Genomic DNA, 25,860 nt, shown 5'->3' with positions numbered 1-25,860 from the left:
AGGGAACGTTTAAAGGAGGAGAGGTTAGGGGCAAGTCTGACAGCATGAAGAAGTGCGTTCCAGAGGGTTGGTGCCGCACAAGAGAAGTCCTGTAGTCTAGCATGAGAGGAGGTGATGGTAGAGGACGCAAGAAGCAGGTCACTGTTGGATCTTAGGGGGCGGGCAGGAAGATATTTGTTGATAAGTAAGGACAGGTAGGGTGGGGCAGCATTGGTGAGGGCTTTGTAAGTCAGGGTGAGAATTTTGACAACTCTGTTGTGAATGGGGAGCCAGTGAAGGGACTAACAGAGAGGTGCAGCAGAAACAGAGCGTCGAGAGAGGTGGATTAGCCTGGCAGATGCATTTAGGATGGATTGGAGGAGAGAGAGGTGGGAGAGAGGGAAGCCATTTAGTAAGTTGTTACAGTAGTCAAGTCGGGAAATTACCAGGGAGTAGATTAGCTGTTTAGTAGTTTCAGCACTTAGAAACGGACAAATTTTGGAGATATTGCGTAGGTGATTGCGGTAGGCTGAAGAGAGCAATTGGATATGGGAAATGAAGGACAGATTTGAGTCAAGCGTGACTCCGAGGCAGCTGACTTGGGGTGATGGGGAGATAGTGGTGCCGCCAACAGTGATAGAAAAATTAGAAACTGGAGTAGCGTTAGAGGGGGGAATTAGAAGTAGTTCGGTCTTGGACATGTTTATTCTTAGGTGGTGGAGGAAATGCCAGATAAGCAGTTGCTGATGTGAGAGTTGACAGAAGGATAGAGTGCAGGGGTGGAAAGGTAGATCTGGGTATCATCAGCATAGAGATGATAGCTGAAGCCATAGCTGTTGATAAGTTTACCCAGTGAAGAAGTGTAAATAGAGAAGAGTAGAGGACCCAGGACAGAGCCTTGAGGTACTCCAACAGACAGAGGCAAAAGAGAGGAAGAGTCACCAGCAAAAGAGATGGAGAAGGATCTGTTAGAGAGATAAGAGTGAATTCAAGAGAGGGCACAGACCCCAAGAGAGCTGGGAGTCCGTAGGAGAAGGGGATGGTCAACAGTGTCAAAGGCAGCAGAGAGGTCTAGTAAGATGAGTATAGAGTAGTAGCCTTTGTTTTTAGCAGAAAGGAGATCATTAGTAACCTTGGTGAGGGCAGTCTCAGTTGAGTGTTGGGGACGGAAGCCAGATTGCAGGGGGTCGAGCAATGAGTTGGAGGACAGGAATTGGGTTAGGCGATCGAAAACTAGTTTTTCAAGGAATTTTGAAGCTAGCGGGAGCAGTGATATGGGGCGGTAGTTTGCAGGGGAGTTAGGGTCAAGGGAGGGTTTTTTGAGGATGGGGGTGACCTTTGCATGTTTGAAGGAGGCAGGGAATGAGCCGGTAGAAAGGGATAGGTTGAATATGTGAGTAAGAGCCGGAGTGAGGGTGGGAGACAGAGGGGGAATTAGATGAGAAGGAATAGGGTCAAGTGGGCAGGTAGTGAGGTGAGAAGGAAGCCACTTCACTCTCAGTGGTTGGGAGGAGGGTGCAGAGAGTGGCAGTGGGGGTGACTGGGAGCGAAGTTGGGAGATTGCAGGTTTGTGTTGGGATGTTTCTTCAGATGGCAAGTGTTTTAATGAAAAAATAGTCAGCAAGGTCTTGAGCACTGAAACAAGCTCATGTTGATCTAGAAGTTTTATGACATCAGGCTAAATAAACCTTTCAGCAGAGACCACAGCCTCCTTGTAGGGTTGTTATAGGATGTAATGGACACTGCACCAATGTAGTGTATAAATAAATAAATAAATAAAAGGTAAAATCCATTTACAATTATGAATAATGCACATTGCAATTAGTTCTACTAAGTATAAGCAACTGCTTAGTTCTTTTTCTTATTATAAAAATGAAACACACTGTTTAACATCCCTTTAAGCTCTGTGGTTATAACAAGATTAGCATAAAAAAAATTAAACTGCACCCAGCGCTTTTCTTCATCTTCCACCCTTTTCCTCATCGTATGGACCAGTTCTGGGCAACTGGAAGCCCAGTGACAGCATATAGCATCGGAGGTCTACCATGTCATACCTAGTCCTCTCTAAAGCAAGAAAACATGCTTAAAATGTACATTACAAACATATATTTTCTTTTTTTTACACAAAAACAATGACACCTAGATTATATCTTAATTTCCCTTTAGCACCTAAAAGCCCATTTCTGCCCATACACTTTTGTTATTGGTCCAGTGTTAGGGTAAAAAGTACAGTGAAGCCCTAAACTGAAGACAAAAGTGTCTTTTAGAATGATAATGGGTTGCCCGGTATAACAAAAAAGGGGAAAAAAATAAAAATAAATAAAACTACAACCGTTATTTATTCACTGTATCAATAGTGCCCTCTTGTGGAAATCGGAGTAGGAACTTCTGATTCATTATAAAAAATCTGGTGGTTTATATCCCTTAGAGATTATGCTATCTAGCACCATCTTCATTGGCAATAGGTAAAGAGCATATTACTTGTTATTTAATGTTTAGAGAGATATTAGCTTATTTTATTGTCACAGAACTTTACTTCCCCCAAACAAATAAACACTTCTGTAAAGTCTGTGTTCCACTCGTTTTAACTAATATATGTAAAAGGAGATCTAATAAGACACATATATAATAACTATAACTCTGTAACTGTTATGTAAAGATATGGGGGCCGATTTATCAAGCAGAATGCTGCTTATTCCGTGCGAGCCTTCTGGCTCACGGGAAAAACAGGATTTAAGAAGCAGCGGTCTTAAGACCGCTACTCCTTAACTCGTCCGCCACTTCTAAGGTGGCGGACTTCAATCATCCCAACCAGATACGATTGGGATGATTGACTCCCCCTGCTAGCAGCCGATTGGCCGCGAATGTGCGGGGGCGGCATTGCACAATTAAAAAATATTAAGATAATATATATCAGACCCAGTGTGGGACCAGTGGCAATTCTAGAACATAATATGGGTGGGGGACTAACAAAGGTTGTGACATTTTTTAAAAACACAGCACACATAATATATAGAGCCCTTTGTGCTTTGGAAGTGCATTGCCCCCAGTAACCCCCTAGAACTGCCACTTGCGTGAGACAAAACTGCAATACAAAATTGGAGAGATAAAATTTATTGCAATTTAAAAACTATGCAACACCATACACACTATATTTACATAATGTGCTCCCATCTTTTTTGGACTGCCTTTAAAGCAGGATCATGCTGCAATACTACAGAATACTTCTCTGTAAAAGGCCGCGTGAGCTAAAAGAGACTGCACCCTGAGTGGCGTTGGCCTGTTTAGCAAGCATCATTTTTTTACAGGTTTTGATTTTTCTGTTAAGTAAATCAGCTTTTTAATTTTTTTTATTTTTTTTGCACTTACACTTAGAGGCCAATTTATCAAAGTCTGGCGGACATGATACGCTGTAGCGTATCACGTCTGCCGGACATCGCTGAATGCCGACAGCATACGCTGTCTGTATTTAACATTGCACAAGCAGTTCTAGTGAACTGCTTGTGCAATGCCGCCCCCTGCAGATTCACTAGCAGGAGGTGTCAATCAACCCGATCATATAGGATCATGCGGATTGATGTCCACAGCCTCAGGTGCAGCCGACTAGTTAAGGAGGTCTTAAGACAGCTGCTTGATAACTGCATCGCACGGAAACAGAGGTAAATCGGCCCCTTAGTGTAGTCCCCCTAACAGCAATAAGAGGAAATCAGACATAGGCAACTGGCTTGCATGCCAATAGACCTACATCTTCATAAATACAAAACATAACAATAATGTGGTTAACACAGATAATAATTTACTTCATCATCTTGCTGATCAGAGACAAATGTAGATCTCAGAGTCAGAGTTTGTTACAGAGAGGCGCAAAATCTATCTTGTAGTGAGCTTGGTGATATTAGTGCTAAGTAAGTTCTGAGAGACAGAGAAATCATTTAAAAATATGGTAAATTTATTTTCTTGCTACCGTGGTTGCAATTATTATTTAAATGTATTAATTTATTTGTGTAGCGCTGCAAAATTCTTTGGGGCTGAATCACCTATCAAGTGATTATATGTTTAATTTATTTTAGTGAAATTGAACTGTTTTCTTTACATAGAGAAGGTAGGATAACTTTTTTGTATAATTTTATTGTTATATACCTGTATATGCTATATCTATGCACGTTTTGAGCCATCAATTAAATTAAATGCTGTAGAACACAGGATCCAGGTGAAGTGCACTCACACTAATAAGCAATATAACTGCTGATAGATTCTTGCACCGCTATTAAGAAATCCAGAGAACGGAACCATGAACTTTGGTGAAATCCACAATTCCAAGTGCTGAGAAACAAGGAGACAAATATCATAATAATCTTCCTTTTATTGACATCTGTGCACTTACCTCCAGTACCTTCCCAGTGATGAAATCATGGCACGCCTCGCACTTCACACCGAATAGCACCTGGTAATCCTTTTCACAGTACGGAGCGCCATCTCTGCAGAACAAGTAGAAGTCAAGCTATATATTTATGTATATATTCAGAATCAGCATGGTCCTTAGACATTAACAAAAACTCCAAAAATAAAGATAAATGGGAACTGCTAATATATATATGAAAGTTAAACTAGCCCTGGACGAATTAGAAATTGCAGAGGATTGACTTCTCCCTATCTTTAAAGGGACAGTCTACTTAAAAATTGTTATTGTTTAAAAAGATAGATAATCCCTTTATTATTTATTAATACACTTTTTATCTCTGTGATTACCTTGTATATAAGCCACTGCAGACTGCCCCCTTTTCTCAGTTCTTTTGACAGACTTGCATATCAGCCAATCAGTGCTGACTAATAAATAACTCCACGGGAGTGAGCACAATGTCATCTATATGGCACACATGAACTAGCACTGTCTAACTGTGAAAATGGTCCAAATGCACTGAGATAAGAGGCGGGTTCAACTGCTTAGATATTAGCATTCAACAAATAATACTAAAAGAACAAATCAAATTTGATGATAGAAGTAAATTGGAAAGTTTTTTAAAATTGCATGCCCTGTCTGAGTCATAAACGTTTAATTTTTGGTTGAATGTCCCTTTAACATTGAGTGGACTAGTAACTTTTTTCATATATATAAGGTATATAGGCATAAAATGGATGACAGTTTCATCTAGATATTTAGTTCCATAATTATGAAGTTATTTTAAGATCATAAAATCAAAAAGTAAACATAAAAAGCTGACAAGAATAAATACTGCAAAAATCAAATATCTATATTTTTGTTTTATGTTCTGTGAAAATAATGCATATTTGCCTAGAAGGAACTGCTGCATTTGCAGCATAATAAATAGGCCCCTTAGTGTCTATATAACAATGGGAGCTGCCATGTTGTAACTTAGGTTACCTTATCTGATGTGGCCAATTAGGGACAGTTATAAATAGGTCACTAGAGTGTACAGCCAATGGCTATGTGATATATAACAGTGTTCTGCACTTACTCCTTTAGCAGGAGCTGAAAAGCTCACAATTTCAGAATGGAATTACAGGAAAAGAGGACAAAATAAATAATGAAAGTATATTGCAGATTATTTTTTATATATACTATTTATTACTTTATATTACTATCTCAAAGTGTTTAATGTCCCTTTAATGGGTTATGGTCCCTTTAAATACTTTTTTAAATTTGACTGTGTGCTGAGGTAAGCAGCTGATAAGAGTTTATGGTATTTAAAGCAGCTGCAGAAAAAAAACACTAAAAACAGTATGGACCTTGTCTCCCTCCATTCCAAAATGCTAGGTTGATTTCTTCTGCTGTATATTTTTTACATAGTTTTTTTATGGCCAATGCTGCAGTGTTAAAATGTTCTATATAGGTGACGGTATCTACAGGTTTCAACAGGAAAAAGCAACATTATACAAACTAAAAGTAAAGTTGCTATTTGTAAACAGTTTAATACACACAAGTAGGTAAAATAGAATGGGAACAGATTAAAGGCAAGAAAATGTTACAGTAAAATGTCTCAAGGGTCATTAAAAATATACAGGTAGGAGGTGTGCCAATGTACTTCATTAGTGTTTAAACCTTAAAGAGTTGCTATCTACTGGGTATTAAATGCAGATTATGCTGATTATTATAAACCAGTTAATATTTTTACAGCAAAAGGTTGATTTTCATGATAAAAGCCTGGAAACTTCAAAATGGAAACCAAATCTCATGAGAAATGAGATCTGATCTTCTCTACAGAGGAAATATAGAAGAACAGCCCTTTGATGTGTTAAAAAAGAGTTTTGGGTCCCTTAATAACAGTGAAGCCCCTTACACAAGGACTCACTGACCCTGTTGAAGATTATGACATTGTCTTCACATCTGATTTTTTGTTGGAAGAATATCTAAAGATTACACTGAAGTTATGGCAATTTCTGTAATTTTATAAATATTTTGTTGAATAAATAATATAAATAGCATCCATTTGGAATGCTGGCTGGTTTGCTAATACATTTTAGATTCCCCAAACAGTTGCAAATTGAATGCAATAAAAAAACAAAATATTTAGAAACCTTTTAAGTGGTCTGTGTAAGTTAAAGGAACATTATAGGCAAAATGTTTTACCGTATATTTAAAACTAGCAGGAAAATATAATAAAAGATATTTCTGGGTAGCAAAAGGTTCAAATTATATTAAAAGTTAGAAGAAATAAATGTTTGTGTAAAATAGCAATATAAGTATCTACTGCTTACTGGATAATAAAGAAAACTAAAGATACAGTATGTCAGGGACATTAAACACTAAATAAATGGAGGATAAAATGATGCATTTAATGAAACAAATAGTCTGTGAATAACAAGTAGATGTATTTTTTAAAGTTTCATTAGCTGTTTAAATAGTCGCAAAATAAGTGTAACGTTTTAGGGGCCAAATTATCAAGCTTGTATTTTTGAGATTTCCACTGTGAGAAATAAAAATTGAATGAGATATTTGGATTGGATTTATTGGGATATTGGTCTATTGGCTTGTTATATGAATTTGAATTGGATTTTGATTAGGACTAGTTAGTTATAAATGTGTAAGTATGTACTTATCTAAATAGTGATTTGGTGTTAGGTGTAAGGAAAGCAAAATCAACTCACTATAGGGCTGGGAGAGTTGAGATGCCTTAGATGCCTGGCTGTCTGGCTCCCCCTAAATGCACTCTGCCTCAATCACTCCCTTTATGAAGCAGCAGGATGCTTGGCCGCTTCCTTTTTTATATTTGCCCTGGCTCCATGTGGGCTGTGGCGCACTATATGTGCAGAGCACTCTGCACATGGGAACTGGTGGCAGCTGTTATAAGTGCCACTGAACTACCAGGAGTAGTGGCAGTGCATCTGGTGGGGATGTACCTCTGTTTACCCCCCCCCCCCCCTTTTAATTTATTCAAGGATTGGACATTTTGGCTAAAAGACTAACTGGATATGAGTTGTGTCTATGTCCTGCTACACAATTTTGTTTTGTTTGCACCTCCTACCTAGTGAGAGTCAGGAAGGGTCCCTAGGCCTTCTGGCTCTGGGACCTGTGTTTTTACTTTCATGGGGCTGGTGGCAGAAGCTCCTAGAAGAGATTGAAGCCCTGGAGGATGGAGTCAGTGCCTCCAGGGGAAGGATTCAAGGCCTCCATCTGGTGCCTCAGCCGAAGATAGAGGAAAGGAACTTCTGTTGTCTGCAGGGCCTTGTGCCACCAAGAAGAGTAAAGGGGTCCTCAAGCCCTCAAGGCAGGAGGACACGAACACTAACAAGGCCTTGCTCTCCCCAGAGCACTGGCACAAAACGTACGACCCTGGACTCCCAAGAAAAAACAAAACAGACAGCTTTACTGTAGAATATTCCCTGCAAGCTAAAATAAGTTGCATTTGGGCACTACTAAACAAGTGTTAGTGTTGATTTTATTTATTCATTGAATTTAATTAATAAGCTTTTGTTCTCAGTTGAGTATCTCTCAATGTTTTGTGGTAGTACCCAAGAGTAACAGACATAAATAACTTACATGCACGAATGGAAGCAACAACAGCTCGATATTGAGACCCAGAAAGACAGAAATGAATCTCTGGGGTTTGTTGGTTTCCCTTATTTAGAGGTGAATTGGTGCTGTGGTACTTTTTGATATACTGTATCCTTGTTTTTAAACCTGTGGCACATGTACTCTTGTGGGCACCTGTGGCATTGGCAAGGTTAACTCCAGCACTTGCTCTTTCGTTAATTTTGCCTTGATGCAGCTAAAGCAAACTTTCAGTGTATCCCAGAAATCAGTGCTTCTCAGTTAACCCTCAAGCACCAAATCTTAGAGCAACAAATGATAAAGAAATCAACTTATAGAGAAAACACATTTTCATTTGTATTCAGCAAAACTGAATTTCAAAATAAAATAGTGAAAACAAATATAATTTTAGCACATTCTGGGATATACACAATTGCCTATTTTACTTAAAGGGACAGTCAACACCAGAATTTTTGTTGTTTAAAAAGATAGATAATCCCTTTATTACCCATTTCCCAGTTTTGCATAACCAACACAGTTATATAAATATACTTTTTACCTATGTGATTCCCTTGTATATAAGCCTCTGCAAACGGCCCCCTTATTTCAGTTCTTTTGAGATACTTGCATTTTAGCCAATCAGTGCTTACTGCTAGGTACACATGAACTTATGCCCTCTAGTGGTGAAAAACTGTCAAAATGCGTTGACATAAGAGGCAGCCTTCAAGGTCTAAGAAATTAGCATATGAGCGTACCTAGGTTTAGCTTTCAAATAAGAATACCAAAAGGACAAAGCAAAATTGGTGATAAAAGTAAATTAGAAATTTGTTTTAAATTACGTGCCCTATCTGAATCATGAAAGTTTATTTTGGACGTAACTGTCTCTTTAATAGCTACATATTGCAGTTGGCAAAAATATAAGGCTATATGAGTACTTGCTAGAAAAAGGTTGAGAAACACTGTACTTTATGATATTTATCTTGGTGGAAGGCAAAGTGAGCTAAAAGACACTGCACCCTAAGCCCTACTGGCCTAATGAACAAAAGTAAAAAGGTTAACCAGATGTGGAATCTCTATTTATACCCACAGAGGGATTCAGCTGGACCTCACTGATGAGGCCCACAGAGAGTGGACCCCCCACCCTGAAAAACACAATGAAACAAAAACAAGACACAAACATACATCTGCAGTTTATAATGTACCTTTTTCAGTGGGGATTGCATGGTGTATTGGGGCTGTTGTTAGGGTGGGATCAGACTGATATACTACAGGATAATTATTTTCTGTGAGAAGAATAGTCATCTAAAAGAGACTGAACCCTGGAAGGCACTGGCCTTTAGAACAAGCAAGGAATATCTTTCCACCTGTTCATATCTTTATAAAAAAATATATATTCAAAATAGTCTAAGTCATCCTAAGAGTAAATAGGTGAGACCTAGACATGGACACCTTTATCACAAGTCCTAAACCGGATTTAACAAGCAGTGGATGCTGATGTGTCTGCCCAAGGTTTCAGGTCTGTCTGAAACCTAAGTTAAGACGCAGCGGTCATAAGACCGCTGCTCCTTAACTTGTCCACCACCAAAAGGTGACGGACTGTAATCATCCCGATCAGATACAATCGGGATGATTGACACCCCCTGCTAGCGGCCGATTGGCCGCAAGTGTGCAGGTGGCAGCATTTTACAAGAAATGCTTGTGCAATGTTAAATGCCGACAGCATTTAGCAATGCCCGGAGGACATGATTTGCTGCAGCGAATCATGCATGCCTGGCATTTAATAAATCTACTCCCTAGAGTGAAGTGACTGTAGGCTAAAAGGTATGATTTGGATTTGTGGCTGTCTCAGGTTTTTGGAAGGATCAGTTATTGCTTAATATGTTTTCTCTTTAAGAAGGTATAGTAGGTTTAAGAGACTGACAATCGCCTTCTGATCATACATAAGAACCCATTATCCTCTTCTGTAGTGACAACTGCTAGAGTGCAAACCAAACTCAAGATAAAGTATGCACAAATAGGTACCTTCTAATCTTAATCAGAATACACTACTAAAAAAATTATAATATGGTGATGTTTCAGTGTCAAGAAGCACTGAATGCTCACTGCACAAAATGGTAACACTCACAGCTTTATTTGCTTAATTTCAACACAGAAACAACAGTTAAAGGGACGGTCTAGTCAAAATAAAACTTTTATGATTCAGATAGGGCATGCCATTTTAAATAACTTTCCCATTTACTTTTATCATCAAATTTGCTTTGTTCTCTTGGTATTCTTAGTTTAAAGCTAAACCTAGGTAGGCTCATTTGCTAATTTCTAAGCCCTTGAAGGTCACGTCTTATCTGAATGCATTTGACAGTTTTCCACCGATAGAGGGAGTTAGTTCATGCGTGGCATATAGATAACATTGTGCTCACATCTGTGGAGTTACCTAGGAGTCTTTACTAATTGGCTAAAATGCAAGTCTGTCAAAAGAACTGAAATAAGGGGGCAGTTTTCAGAGGCTTAGATGCAAAGTAATCATAGAGGTAAAAAGTATATTAATATAACCGTGTTGGTTATGCAAAACTGGGGAATGGGTAATAAAGGGATTATCTATCTTTTTTTTTGTTTAAATATTTTTTATTGAGTTTTTCATGTCAAAACATCATAATACAAATAAACTTCAAACAAGAAGCAATATAAGTTCAGTGTAAAACAAAAACAAAAGAAAAGGAGTCACATTCATTATAGACCTATCGGGATTTTACTCCGAATAGTATTATTTTCGTATCCAACAAAGTATCTTATTCCATACAGGTAGAAACAATTCTCACACAATACTTCCTCTAACTCTGGACTTTTATATGTCGGTCCTTCCTATCCTTCTAGACCTTTCAATATGCATAATATAAGGTTCCCACATTTCAATGAACCGGTCTTTAGTGTTTAAGAGTTCTGCTGTGGCACTTGACATATTGTAGTGGTATTCTATTCTCTTTTCAATATACTCAAATGAAGGGGTAGCCGTCTTCCAATACTTAGCTATACACATGCGTGTGATAGTACAAATCATATTAACTAATTTAGAATGCCTCTTTAAATGTCCTTCTAGTGGGAAATGTAAAAGGGCTTGCTCTGGGGAAAGGGCTATATCTGCTTCTAATAGCATGCTTAAGTAATTTGAGATGTAATCCCATATCCGCTTGACTCCCCCACAGTGCCACCACATATGCAGATATGTCCCCACTTCGTTACATCCTCTGTAGCATTGATGATGCGCATGCTCTTCATCTTTAACCCCTCTAGTGGGGTAGATGTACCACCTATGTATTACTTTGAGGTAATTTTATTTTAAATTAGCATTAGGGGAGAATTTAAGACCTCTCTGAATATTTTCTGTCCATGTTTCTACTGACCAAGATCTGTCTAAATCCCTTTCCCATTTTATCATGCTACAGTTTTTTTTATCTTTTTCTTTGACATTAAAAATTGGGTATAACATAGTAACTATGCCCCTCTTGTAGTCTTTAGATAGGCACAATGACTCATATGCGGTGTTATGCTCCCTCTTTGTGTTTCCTAGTATCTCTTGTACCCTTGATTTGAGTTGCAGGTATTGAAACCATAGATTTCTATCAGGTTCCCCTAGCCCTTCATACTGCTGAAAAGTTATTATCTTACCATTTACAAGTGTGTCTGCAATACGGTATAGACCTTTATTTTCCCATTTTCCCTGCAATTGTGAACTTATTAATGACTTGATGGGTATTAAGGGTGTAGCTTGAGATCGATTATTAATGATTGTATGAGTTCTGGTCAATTTGTCCCATAAAGTTATAGTGTGATGTATTGCTACATATTGTCTTAAAGATTGGGGTCTATCTTGTTTGTCTGCCCATAGTAGTCTGTCTAGTCTGCCTACCTCCATGATATCAGTTTCTAGTTGGACCCATTGTGGGGTCTTTGTCGTTTTATGCCATTGGATGGTTTGGGCCATTCTAGCTGCATAATAATAAGCTCTTAGGTCTGGAAGCCCCACTCCTCCCCCTGATTTATGTCTGGTCAGAGTGTTCTTATTAATTCTTGCCCTTTTCCCCTGCCATATAAATTTGAGGATTTCTGTCTGCGTCGTTAGTAACTCTGATATCGGCACGTTTATTGGGAGAGAGCGAAATAAATAGAGGATTTTAGGTAGTATCGTCATTTTGATGGACATAATCCTTCCATATAATGACAGTTTATGTTTAGCCCACTTGGTCAATAATGTCTTAACCTGATTAAATATAACTTTATAATTTTCTCTGTATAGATTGTGCATATTTCTTGTAAGGTAAATACCTAAATATTTGATGGACGTTTTTGCCCAGGAGAAGGCAAAGTTGATCTCCAGAAGTTTTTTCGTGTGATTAGGTAGGTGGATATCTAGGGCCTCACATTTACTCTCGTTCACCTTGTACCCTGATAGTAGGCCAAATTTACCTATCTCGGAGTATATTACTGGAAGGGAAAGCAATGGTTTAGTGACTGCGAGGATGACATCATCCGCAAATAGCGATATTTTATATTCATTTCCACCTAGCTTAATTCCTGATATGTTGGGGTTGTCCCTAATTCTCTGGGCTAATGGTTCAATACATAATGCGAATAATAATGGAGACAGTGGGCAGCCCTGTCTAGTCCCATTTCTGATTGCTATTTGCTTCGATTGATACCCCGACAGTCTTATAAACGCATCTGGGGTAGAATACAACTTTTTTAACCCAGTGTAAAATGAACCCCTTATCCCTACCTTATTGAGGACTGCTAGCATATACTCCCAATTGATTCTGTCGAATGCCTTCTCCGCATCCAGGGAGAGGAACAGAGAAGGCATTCCTTTATTTGATGCCAGATTTATCAGGTCTATAATCTTTCTTACATTATCTGGAGCCTCTCTCTGAGCTATAAATCCAACCTGGTCAGTATTTATTAAATTTTTGATGGGGATAGCCAAACGGTTTGACAAAATTTTGGTAAATAGCTTAAGGTCCTGATTTATCAGCGAAATTGGCCTATAGTTTTGACAATATTGTTTACATTTCCCCGGTTTTGGAATTACTGTCACCCTCGCAGTCAACAAATCCTGTGGTATATCTATGCCTTGCATAATATTGTTAAAAATAGTTACTAGATGTGGTATCACAGAATTTTGAAGGTCCTTATAGAAGGAGCCTGGGAACCCGTCCGGGCCTGGGGCTTTATTTCTCTTTAATCCTTTAATAGCTAGGTGTACCTCCTGTGATGTGACAGGCGCATTGAGCAAATCAAGATCTTCTTGGGATATTTTTTTTAATGTGCTATTCTCCAGGAAATTATCTAATTCTTTTCGTTTATCTACGCCTAGCTTGGGTTGTGGCAAATTATAAAGTAAACTGTAATAATTGGCAAATTCATTAGCTATCTGTCGAGGGTCATTGGTCACTGATCCATCTGCTAGCTGTATTTGTGGAATGGTGGAGGCTCTGGTCATATCTTTTAATTTATTTGCTAATAATTTGTCAGGCTTATTTCCGTATGTATAGTATCTCGTATCAATTGCTTTGAATGAGGTAATCGCCTCTTTGTCAAGTAGCAGATTGAGTTCCTCACTCTTCTTTTTTAATGCTTTAGATGGGCCTCCCTTGGGATTTCTCAGTACCTGTTCTCGAATTGTGGAGATCTCCTTCCTCAATTGTTCTATTGTGTAATTATATTGTTTTTTAACTTTGGAAGATTCAGCTATAATCAGGCCCCTAATGGAGGCCTTCAGAGCACTCCATATTACATTTGGGTTGGATGTAGAGCCCCCATTTATTTTCATGAATTCGTTGATATGTTGCTCAATTTGGTGTTTAAAAACTTCATTTTGGAATACTTTGGGATGCAAGGTCCAGGACCTCACTCTACCTGGGTTTAACACTCCTTCTAAATCTATTCTCATCATGTCATGATCTGACCATACGCAACTACTAATAGTAGCCTGTGTAACTAGGGGTAATATGATTTGACTTATTAATATTAAGTCAATTCTAGAGCGTGTGCCATGTACCGACGAGTAATAGGTGTACTCTTGGGCTCCTCTATTTACTGCTCTCCAGCTGTCTAAGAAATTGTGATCTAGTAGTAAATCCCTTAAAATTTGCTGATCTGGGGTCTGTCGTCTGTGCTTTTGAGAGTCCGTCGATGTCCTGTCTAATTTATCATCTAGAGTCATATTAAAGTCGCCCCCCATGATTATTTTATATCTCTTCCAGGATAACAATAGCTTGCTTACTTTGGTAAAAAATGGCCCTTGGTGATCATTAGGGGCATAAATGTTCACTAACAGGATTGGTGTATTGTGTATCAAACCCCGCACTATGAGGTATCTCCCTTCCCTATCAGAGATTATTTCCTCCTCTTTAAAATTAAGGGAGGCATGTAAGAGTATGGAAACACCACATTTCTTCTTGTTATTGATAGCATGATATTTAGTGGGGAAGAGTTTATCCCAGTACTTAGGTGTCGTGGTGGAGGTAAAGTGAGTTTCCTGTATCATTACTATGTTAGCTTTTTGGGCCTTATACTCTAGAATGGCTTTCTTCCTCTTTATATTGGAATTAAGGCCTCTGGCATTATGTGAAATTACTCTAATCTGCATTTTTGATTTTTATTTCTAAGCTTAATGGTATTTGGGAAGCCTGTATACCTATAGTCTAATCGGACTGAAGTTGTGGAATCTTTGCATGATGTGAGGATACCTTCATATTTGGAGTCTATTAATAAACCTATTTTTCGTGACTGTAGTAACTTAACTTTTAAAACCAAACAATAAAGCATATAACAATTAAATATAACATTCAAACAGGGTGCCTTAAACTGCACCTGGGTAATTTTTGACCTTTTGGTCAGTGTTCAACTCTGGAGTAATCTTCTTATACATTTCTTACTTTCTATCATCTGATATTATATTGAGGGAGAAAAAATATAGCAGCAAACGGGAAAACAATAGTAGATATAGACAAATAATAAATAAAGAAAAAACAATGGTTAGAGACTATACAGTTTATCATTACAACTCATAAACCCATGTCTCTTTCACATATACCTTACATTCAGTCCTGCAGTGGGAGGTAAAGTTCTTATTATTCTGATCCTTATCACCTTGGCTTGGAAGGATACCTTCCTCATGGAACAGGAGGATTCTCTTCGTTGTTGGAGTTCTGATCTTCGTTGGAGGATGTAGCTGGTTTTGATTTTTTTGCATTACTTTTTTTAGCGACTACAGACCACTCTCTCTGAGGTATTCTTCTCACTTTCTGCTGTGTGGCCTGCTTCATAGGTTCTTCCATCATTATTTCCAACTTGTTCAAAATTATCTGTCCTTCTTCCAGAGATGAGCAAGAATATAGGGTATTCTGGTGGGTGAAGATCAGCTTAAAGGGAAAGTTCCACCGGTACCTTAATTTCTCTCTGTTAAGCGCCTCCACAATCGGCTTCATTTCACGCCTCTTTCTCAATGTTATGGGGGATAAGTCAGTATAGATTTGGATGTTGTGACCTTCATATGTGATCGTTTTAGCTTGTCTTGCCGCTTGTAAGATCATTTCCTTGACATGAAAGTAATGTAGCTTAATTATAATGTCTCTGGCTTTGGATTGGGAGGGTCTGGTGAGGGCTCTGTGGATTCTATCAAATAGTAACATGTTGATTTCTGTATCTGGAATAAGTTGGTGAAATATCTCCGTGACATCCGCTTGGAGATTTTTGTAATCTTCTGGGAGATTCCTGATTCTCAAATTTGATCTTCTAGATCTGTTCTCTAGGTCTTCCACCTGTTCTTCAAGTTTTTTAATATATATAGCATGATCTAGCAGGGTGTGTTGAATTTGGGGGATTTCTTCCGTGATATCATCAATCTTGTTCTCTAGCTCTGTTGTCCTTCCTCCAATTTCTCTTATGTCCTTCTTGAGGTCATATATTGCTGTTTTCAATTCTTCATGGAAGAAGGCTTTAATCTGAGTTAACAGTTCGTTGTTTGGGATATCCTTTCCCACTTGGTTATCTTCCTCTGTTAGTTCTGCCTCAGGGGGTAGCTTTGTTGGAGAAGCTGCTTTATCTATGAGTTTAAGTTTAAGTTGCGACTTGGATAAGCAGTCCTTTACTGTTTGATTCCTGCTCTTCATCTTGAAAAGTGTCCCCCTTCAGCAGATATGTTACAAAATTCGTCAGAGAAGCAGATGAATTGAAAATGTTACACCTGTATTCTCCTTTGTTCACCTTGCCTCCCTTTCCTCTTTCAACAGCTTTATAAAAACATTAGTTTGCTGCTAGTTGGCATTATGTCAGCTTGTATCCTCAATGTCTCTTTAAGATCACTCCAGGTTGAATTTTAATATGTTTAGCCAAACATTGCACGCTTTAAATATCTCTCCAGAGTGTTGTTAATATTTCTTAGTGTCTCAGGGTCTGCCGTTCTAATGTCTACGTGACAGTGTTAACCACAGAAAGTCTCGCTAGAAGTGTCCCAATCTCGCCTTGTTGAGGTGCAGAATTAGGCTAGTGAGAGGTGAGATGTTATCTGCTGTGGCTTTATTAGAACTACTTAGGTTGAGAACCCTGAATCTGATGCTAGTGACTTCTCATGCTCTCTGCCTATTCAGGCATACAGTCAGTTAGTCTGCAGCTTTTAATTGCTTTCTGCTTTATAATCCTCCCCCAGTGTCTCTCCCCTGCATTGCAAGGATGCTAAGGTTATAATACAAACTCACTATCTAGGCAAGGATTAATGATAAAATTGTATAGTGAGTAGATGTATATTACAATCCCAATAATGCTAGTGCATCCAAGATGGCGACTTTTCCCGCCACTCACCCTTATGTTGCTGATCCCTGTAGCAGATTTCAAAGCATATATGTAGTTTCCAGATGATGTTGTCACCTTCTTTTTTGCCTGATCTCCTCAGCCCTCACCTCCAGGCAAGGACTCCTGAGGCCTCCTCCACCTCCTCAATTATTATACCTTCCGGTAAGCTGCTCCACTTTAAATGATTATTTTCGGTCTGATAAAGCCAATCCTTGGGTCTACCTAGTATAAGCTGGCCGGTCGGATGGTAGGGATTTAAATTATATTGATTTCGGCCCCTTGCTGCACTTTATCCGGCCCGGGGTAGGCCGCATCCACGGCCTTTCCTAGTTTCGGCCTGGTACTGGAATTCGGATCTCTCGAAAATGGCTCCAAAAGCTCCGGAATTTGCCCTGCTGCCTCCTAGTAGTGTCCAGAGGCACACAGGACTTAAAGTATAAAGTTGGCAGTGCCAAAACAGCCTTAAAATTCTCTGTTTTGTGATCTCTGTCTGGAGCTCCAGCTAAAAGCTTCCTCTCAGTTTGCTGGCTAGCTCCGCCCTCGGATTATCTATCTTTTTAAAGACTAGATAGACTGTCACTTTAAAAAGAAAATCTGTAATTCCATTTAACTCAAACACTCTTTTTGAGATGTGAAAGAAAATAATTACAAGTCCCTTTAAGACACATTTTTAAGATGACAGCTGTCTTTAAAAGGTACTTTTTGAACAAAAATAGAGAAACAAGAACATAAAATGATGGGTATTAGTATATTCTTACTTGCTGATATATTCTCCAGTTAGGACTTTTCCACAAGATTTGCATTTAAAACAGCCCAGGTGCCACTGTTTCTCCAGTGCAAGTAACGCCTGCCCATTCTTAATGTCCCTTCCGCAGCCGGCACAACCTAGAAACAAGAAACACATTTACAGCGCAGAATTTGGTAACAAAATGAGAACACTGCACAAAGATTACAGTTCAAAGGGACGTTAAACACTTTGTGATTGTTTTAGAAAAACAACAAGAGAATCTTTAAAAAAACCTTTGCAATATAGTTTCATTATTTATTTGGTTCTGTTTTCCTGGAATTTATACTTAAAATGTTATACTTAAGATTGTGGTCCAATTCTAAGTTGCTATATAGCGGGTCCTTCCACATTGTAACTTATTTATCCTATTCTGTTCCTGTGTCATATCGTTGCTGAGGTCATTTAGTAACTTTTATAAAAGAGTTGATAAAGGGGTTAAAGGAATAGTCTATTCAAAATTAAACTTTCATGATTCAGATAGAGCCTGCAATTTTAAGCAACTTTCTAATTTACTCCTATTAGCAAATTTTCTTCCTTCTCTTTGTATGTAAGCTTAGGAGCTGGCCCATTTTTGGTTCAGAACCTGGGTAGCGCTTGCTGATTGGTGGCTACATTTAGACACCAATCAGAAAGCGCTAGCCAGATGCTGAACAAAAAATGGTCCGGCTCCTATGCTTACATTTCTGCTTTTTCAAATAAAGATACCAAAAGAATGAAAATAATAATAATAATAGCTTAACATTTTTTGACTAGACTATTCCTTTAAATACCCTTTAACATTGCTATATTCAATACATCCATTGTTTGCAAACATTATTGACTCTTTTACATTTGCGCCAAATTGGCCGCAGCAGAAGAGATTGGATAAGGGAAAACCTAGGTTTCAATGTGACAGTGCCCATTTCTTCTTAGAAACTGAAGAATAAGACTTAGTTCTTTAAAATGTAATACAAATATAATTTTAAAATATATCTCCATAAAACATTATGAGGCCCATTTATCGCGCTCTGTATGGAGCTTGTGGGCCCGTGTTTCTGGCGAGTCTTCAGAGACCGCTTCTAAAGACCGCTGCTCCATAACCCTGTCCGCCTGCTCTGAGGAGCCGGACAGAGATCGCCACAATTCAACCCGCTCGAGTACGATCGGGTTGATTGACACCTCCCTGCGCGAGTCTGCAGGGGGCGGCGTTGCACCAGCAGCTCCTAAGAGTTGCTGGTGCAATGCTGAATACGGAGAGCGAATTGCTCTCCGCATTCAGCGATGTCTGTCGGACCTGATCCGCACTGTCGGATCAGGTCCAACAGACATTTTGGTAAATAGGCCTCAAACTCTAGCATGTATTTAGTGTTTAATGTCCCAATAACATTGTGCTATGAAAGGAATCTTCTAATGGAAAAAATATTTTATTGTTGCATTAGAGTTCCTTGCTGTAGTACAAATCCCACTCAGGAGCTGCACCACACTGCAGTTCCTAAGCAGGACACGGTCAGTGAGCCAATTGGAAGCAGCATATGCATGTATGCAGCAGTCACCAGCCGTGTACTGTTCAGAAACTGAAATGCAAATTGCAAGTTAAACACACATTAAAAAATACACTAATGCAAAAACAACATCAGCAAAACAGTACTATATTAACCCTATCAGTACTAAAAATACAAATCTAATCTCTAAATAAAATAACTGTAAACAATGTATAGAATGAAAACAGTTGTTACCATATTTTGCAGATGAGAGAACACTGTAATGCAACATGAAGCAAAGTACCAAGGTTCACCTTTTGGTGCTGTAGTGCTAATAGTTTGTTCCTTAATCATGTTAGTTCTCTAGATCTGGTACAAACTGGCCCCAACATGTAATGCCAGGAACCAGCCAGGGCCGCGTCACAGCTCTCTGCTTTATGTTAGCAGCCTGCCACCCCATGTCATTTATAAACAGTCACTGACTTCATGAGAGGCTATGTGTATAGTGACAAATGTTTTCTAATATTAAATAGACAAGTTATCTAGGAATATCTAAGGAATAGATTTTAGGAGAGGCAGTGCATATACCAATAACTAATCATTACTTTGCACATAAAATATCTCTTCTAAATAAATATGGGCAGACTTGATGGGCCCCATACTTGCCAACTGTTCATATTATCCTGGGATACTCTGGGTTTGACCTTCTATCTTGTAGTATATTTAGTCTGCAATTCCTTATAAATACACTAGATGGTAGCAGCATCTCCCAAATGACAATCATCTTTTAGGCATCTGGTCAATGTTGAGATAAAATGACCAACATTCACGCCGTAAACTTATTACCTTAATCAAGGAATCAAACTTTAGTCTTTGTGCCCTGCAGACAGACCAAATTTTAAAGGGACACTGAACCCAAATTGTTTCTTTCATGATTCAGATAGAGCATGAAATTTTAAGCCATATTCAAATTTACTCCTATTATCAATTTTTCTTCGTTCTCTTGCTATCTTTATTTTAAAAGCAGGAATGAAAATCTCAGCAGCCAGCCCATTTTAGGTTCAGTACCATGGATAGCGCTTGCTTATTGGAGGTTTACATTTACCCACCAATAAGCAAGCATAACTCAGGTTCTCAACCAAAAATGGTCCTGCTCCTATGCATCACATTCTTGCTTTTTAAATAAAGATAGCAAGAGAACAAAGAAAAATTGATAATAGGAGTAAATTAGAAAGTTGCTTAAAATTGCATGCTCTGTCTGAATCATTAAAGAAAACATTTGGGTTTAGTGTCCATTTAAGGACACAAAACTAATTGCCTTAGTATCTTGCCTCTCATTACAAAATAGGATTCTCTGATCTGTCTCCTGTCCTCATGGATTAAGGTTGGACAGCCCTGTTTGTCACATTGGGGCCGATTTACTAAGCAGTCAATCTGCTTATTCCGCGCGAGGCTTCAGGCTCGCCGGAATGAGGAGTTAAGAAGCAGCAATCGTACGACCACTGGTCCTTAACTCGTCCACCTCTAAGGCGGTGTACAGCAATCATCCCGATCAGATACGATCGGGATGATTGACACCCCCTGCTAGCGGCTGATTGGCAGCGAATGTGCAGGGGGCGGCATTGCACAAGCAGTTCACCAGATCTGGCCGTTAGTCAGCAAACAAGACTAGCCACTGTCATAGATTTAGCATAAAGAAAATTGTTTTGCAGCTGTTATCTGATAAAGCCAATTAGGGACATATATGTAGCAGTGTTAGCCACACTGTTGTTGAGAATTTGTTTATTAACAAAAACATCTATTTGTTGGTTATTTCCTATGGGAAACATCATGGCAGCAAAGGATCAGCTGATTAGCAGCCTAAACTTAGCTAGTGCTAAAAGCCAGCAGCAGCCCAAAGGAAAAGTTAAAAATATGGAAAAATTTGTCTTTTTTTTATATTGGTCTGAAAACAAATATCTACTGTTCACACATATTGGTTAACCCTTTCTTTCTTCCTTCCAATTAATATGTTCTCAAATGCCTCCCATGCAACAGATTCCAAGAAAAATATACTGGAATAAAACAGTAGTTTTCTTACTAAATATATGCCATTAATTTTTATAAGCTAATATTTCAAGCTGAAAACTCATGTTTAATGTTTAAATCATAAGCAAGACTCACAGTTTAGGTGTATGTCCCCATAATCCTTTTGGGCAGCCAAAGAGGCTTTTAGAACATTGAATTATATAAGTTGCAGAACATTCTGGCATCCAAGGGGTTAAAAGTATCAACATTATCTCATGTGTTTGCTTCTTAGAAAAAAAATTCCAAGCTGTACCATCCCTATTGACTAAATGTTATTGCCAAGTGAAGGAAGGCACTGAAATAATTCGAGGCAAATCAGGAATATATTGCAACATCAACACTGAAACACATAAATCATACAACTGCTTGATAAATATTGGCCTGTGCAGTCTGTGGCTAATAGCTAATTGATGGCACCATATAGAGAAGGAATGAGATGTGCACTCATATACAGGATATACACTCACACAAAGTCATTTAGTTATTATGTATCAGGGGAACAGACGTAACATAACATAGAATTAAATGAGATTTAAATCCTAGATAAAGATTCAACCTAGACAGGGAAAAGCCATTTACACATTATTTTGTGTGTGTTTAAATTTTTTTAAAAAATAAAGGCGTAATATAAAATGTGCGACTAACCTAATTAAAGAGACAGTGCAGCCAAAACTAAAACACAAAAAACACTCATGTGCATTTCAGTCTTGTGTGGGATGTCCCTTTAAAGGGATATGAAACCTAAAATGTTCTTTGGTGAATCAGACAGAGAATACCTTTTTTTAAAAAAAGCTTCCAATTTACTTCTATTTTCAAATTTGCTTTGTTCCCATGATATTTTGTGTGGAAGAGACACCTAGGTAGGTATTGGGGGCACTACATGGTAGGAAATAGTGCTGCCATCTAATGCGCTTGCAAATGGATACCATTCTTGCAAAGCTGCTGCCATATAGTGCTCTAGACAGGTGCATTAGGTATGTGTATTCAGCAGTTTCGCTTTCGCAACATTCTAGCATTGAAGCTAGTTTTCTACAGCACAACACAGTGACACTACTGGATTTTCACAGATCTTAGTGTGTTGCACTTTCACAAGAAGAAATAAAGCTTCAAAAATAGCCGAATGCCATGAGCGGTCACCATCTCCCACACGCTCCTGAGCTTAAGTCCCTGCTTTTCAACAAAGCATACCAAGAGAACAAAGACAAATTGATAATAGAAGTAAATTAGAAACTTGTTTAATATTTCATGCTCTATCAGAATCATGAAAGAAATATTTTGGGTTTTATGTCCCTTTAAGTTTTTATTTGGCTACATCTGCATCACACAGAGAGCACAGAAATGCATCAGTTGCTGAGGATAGGCACACACTGTGCATGGATACAGTTTTTTTTGTGGATTGGTCTGTACCAGTGATGGAGAACCTTGGCACTCCAGATGTCTCAGAACTACATTTCCCATGATGCTCCCATATATTTTGGTTTTGATAAATATGAAATATTCATTGGCTCAGAATCTGCTAGCAACTCAATATAGCTAGTGAGCAAATGAGAAACAGGTATTCATGAGTATGCTCCAATTACTTGCATCCTCATCTGGAGCAGAATGGGGCTGTACCAGTAGTACAACCTTGAATATATTTCAACTATACTGAAGTAGTTAAAACATAGTAAAAAAAAAAAAAAGGAATTAAATAGCATTTGATTTTACACTATAATATTTAGATTTGTATGCCCCACAAAGTAGAAGCATCCAATCAGATTTATTTTGTGTAATGATTTTGTCCAAAATGCATTAAAACATAACATTGTGCTGATGTGATGTTTGTGAACTAATATTCATTTCAAATATATTCTAAAAGTATTCTACAAAGCACTGTGAAAACACTGCTTACAAATCAAAAAAGCTTTACTTACGGGTTTGTCCAATTAAAAATAAATAAAGTTTTTTTTTTATTTTGAACAGTGATGTCACAGTGCTATGTATGGCACTTTTTGTATGTGAGCTATAGCAAATGACCTATTTGACATGGATGCACTAGAACAGGTTCCTCAAACCACAGGTTGGCCCCTATTACTGGGTCACAACACCATGTTTACTGGGTTGTGACTTGTGTGTGTGTTGTAGGAGTGTGTGTGATGTGTGTGTATGTTATATATGAGTGTGTGATTTGTGTATGTTTAAATGAGAGTGTGTGGTTGGTGTGTGTATGTTATATGATAGTGTGTGTGGTTTGTGTGTTGTATGAGAGTGTGTGTGGTTATATGAGAGTATGTGTGTGTTTGTGGTTGTATGAGTGTGTGTGTGTTGTATGACTGTGTGTGGTATTTGAGTTTTATGAGAGTGTATGTTGTATGAAAGTGTGTGTGGTTTGTGTTTATGTTGAATAAGAGTGTGCATGGTGTGTGTGTTTTGTATGAGGGTGTGCATGGTGTTTTTTTTTTGTTCTATGAGAGTGTGAGTGTGTGTTGTGTGTGTGTGGTATATGTGTTTTATGAGTGTGTGTGGTGTATGTTTTGTATGAGTGTGTGTTGTATGAGAGTGTGCGAGGTGTTTGTGTTTATATGAGAGTGTGAATGACAGTGTGTGTTGTATGAGAGTGTGCATGGTGTTTGTGTTGTGTGAGAGTGTGTGTGTTTGAGAGTGTGTGTGTTGTATGAGAGTGTGTATGGTGTTTGTGTTGAATGAGAGTATGAGTGTGTGTTGTATGACAGTGTGTGTGTTGTATGAGAGTGTGTTTGTTATTACCTTTTAGAACACTTTCAAGTTTGACTACAATCAGTTTAGTGAATTTTCCAAAAATTGCAGCTATCTTGTTGTATATTACTTCAAAATCTTTTAGATGAAGCATAAAAATAGGGTCATTGGGGTAAGTGGTATTGTGGCACTAGGTCTTGGGGAATAAAAGTTTGAAGGACCGTGCTCTAGAAACATTTTGAAATATAAAGGTTGAATTATTTCTGTTGTAATGTGCACTATTTTTAAAGTATTCAGAGACTATTAGAACCCACAACTCCTTTTGAGGACCATAAGAATAAATGATCACCCAGTAGTGGAATAAAGAGGGGAACATGCGGCTAGATTACAAGTTTTGCGTTAGGCTTAAAAAGCAGCGTTAGCCGGTCCTAACATTGCTTTTTAACGCCCGCTGGTATTACGAGTCTTGAAGGTATAGGCTCACCGCTCACTTTTTTGACCAGACTTGGAAATACCGCAAATCCACTTACGTAAATTGCGTATCCTCTTTTTTCAATGGGACTTGCATAGCGCCGGTATTATGAGTCTGCCAAAAAGTGAGCGGTAGACCCTCTCCTGTCAAGACTGGTAACGCATTCTAAAGTCAGTATTTATGAGTTTTACACTACAACGCCGTAGCATAAAACTCTTAACTAAAGTGCTAAAAAGTACACTAACACCCATAAACTACCTATTAACCCCTAAACTGCCGCACTCCCGCCTCACAAACATTAGTTAAATATTATTAACCCCTAATCTGGCATCCCTAACATCGCCGACACCTACCTACATTTATTAACCCCTAATCTGCCGCCCCCAACGTTGCCGCCACTATACTAAAGTTATTAACCCCTAAATCTAAGTCTAACCCTAACCTTAACCCCCCCTAACTTAAATATAATTAAAATAAATCTAAATAAACTAAAATTAAATTTAACTAAATTATTCATATTTAAAACTAAATACTTACCTATAAAATAAACCCTAAGCTAGCTACAATATAACTAATAGTTACATTGTAGTTATCTTAGGGTTTATTTTTATTTTACAGGCAAGTTTGTATTTATTTTAACTAGGTAGAATAGTTATTAAATAGTTATTAACTATTTAATAACTACCTAGCTAAAATAAATACAAATTGACCTGTAAAATAAAACCTAACCTAAGTTACACTAGCACCTAACACTACACTATAATTAAATTAATTCCCTAAATTAAATAAAATTAAATACAATTAAATAAAATTAGCTAAAGTACAAAAACAAACAAACACTAAATTACAGAAAATAATAAACAAATTACAAGCTTTTTAAACTAATTACACCTAATCTACTCTCCCTAACAAAATAACCCCCCCCCCAAAATATAAAAATCCCTACCCCACACAACCAACCCTACTCTAAAACCCACCCAATACCCCCTTAAAAAAACATAACACTAACCCCTTGAAGATCACCTTACCGGGAGAAGTCTTCATCAAACCGGGCCAAAGTCCTCAACGAAGCCGGGAGAAGTCTTCATCCAAGCCGGGCGAAGTGGTCCTCCAGATGGGCAGAAGTCTTCATCCAGATGGCATCTTCTATCTTCATCCATCCGGCGCGGAGCGGGTCCATCTTCAAGACATCCGACGGGGAGCATCCTCTTCATCCGACGGCTAACACTGAATGAAGGTTCCTTTAAATGACGTCATCCAGGATGGTGTCCCTTCAATTCCGATTGGCTGATAGAATTCTATCCTACTGGCTGATCCAATCAGCCAATAGGATTGAGCTGGCATTCTATTGGCTGTTCCAATCAGTCAATAGAATGCCAGCTCAATCCTATTGGCTGATTGCATCAGCCAATAGGATTTTTTCTACCTTAATTCCAATTGGCTGATAGATCAATCAGCCAATCGGAATTGAAGAGACGCCATCTTGGATGACGTCATTTAAAGGAACCTTCATTCAGTGTTAGCCGTGGGCTGAAGAGGATGCTCCGCATCAGATGTCTTGAAGATG

At 38.3% G+C, this 25,860-nt stretch overlaps 1 protein-coding gene across 1 annotated transcript in view; it reads right to left on the bottom strand.

The window, feature by feature from the left end:
* The window catches only part of ABLIM1 (actin binding LIM protein 1), a 383,296-nt gene that overhangs the window by 200,090 nt on the left and 157,346 nt on the right, over window positions 1-25,860 (bottom strand). The window contains exons 5-6 of the mRNA XM_053692692.1: window positions 17,572-17,698; window positions 4,364-4,457 (exon numbers count right to left, since the gene is read on the bottom strand). Of these exons, the coding sequence (XP_053548667.1) occupies window positions 4,364-4,457; window positions 17,572-17,698 (221 nt within the window). The remainder of the gene's footprint in view (window positions 1-4,363; window positions 4,458-17,571; window positions 17,699-25,860) is intronic.

The sequence above is a fragment of the Bombina bombina genome, chromosome 9, assembly GCF_027579735.1.
Source record: "Bombina bombina isolate aBomBom1 chromosome 9, aBomBom1.pri, whole genome shotgun sequence".
Lineage (NCBI taxonomy): Eukaryota > Metazoa > Chordata > Amphibia > Anura > Bombinatoridae > Bombina > Bombina bombina.
Note: the sequence above shows the minus strand (reverse complement) of the source record. Positions and strands in the feature narration are given on the sequence as shown.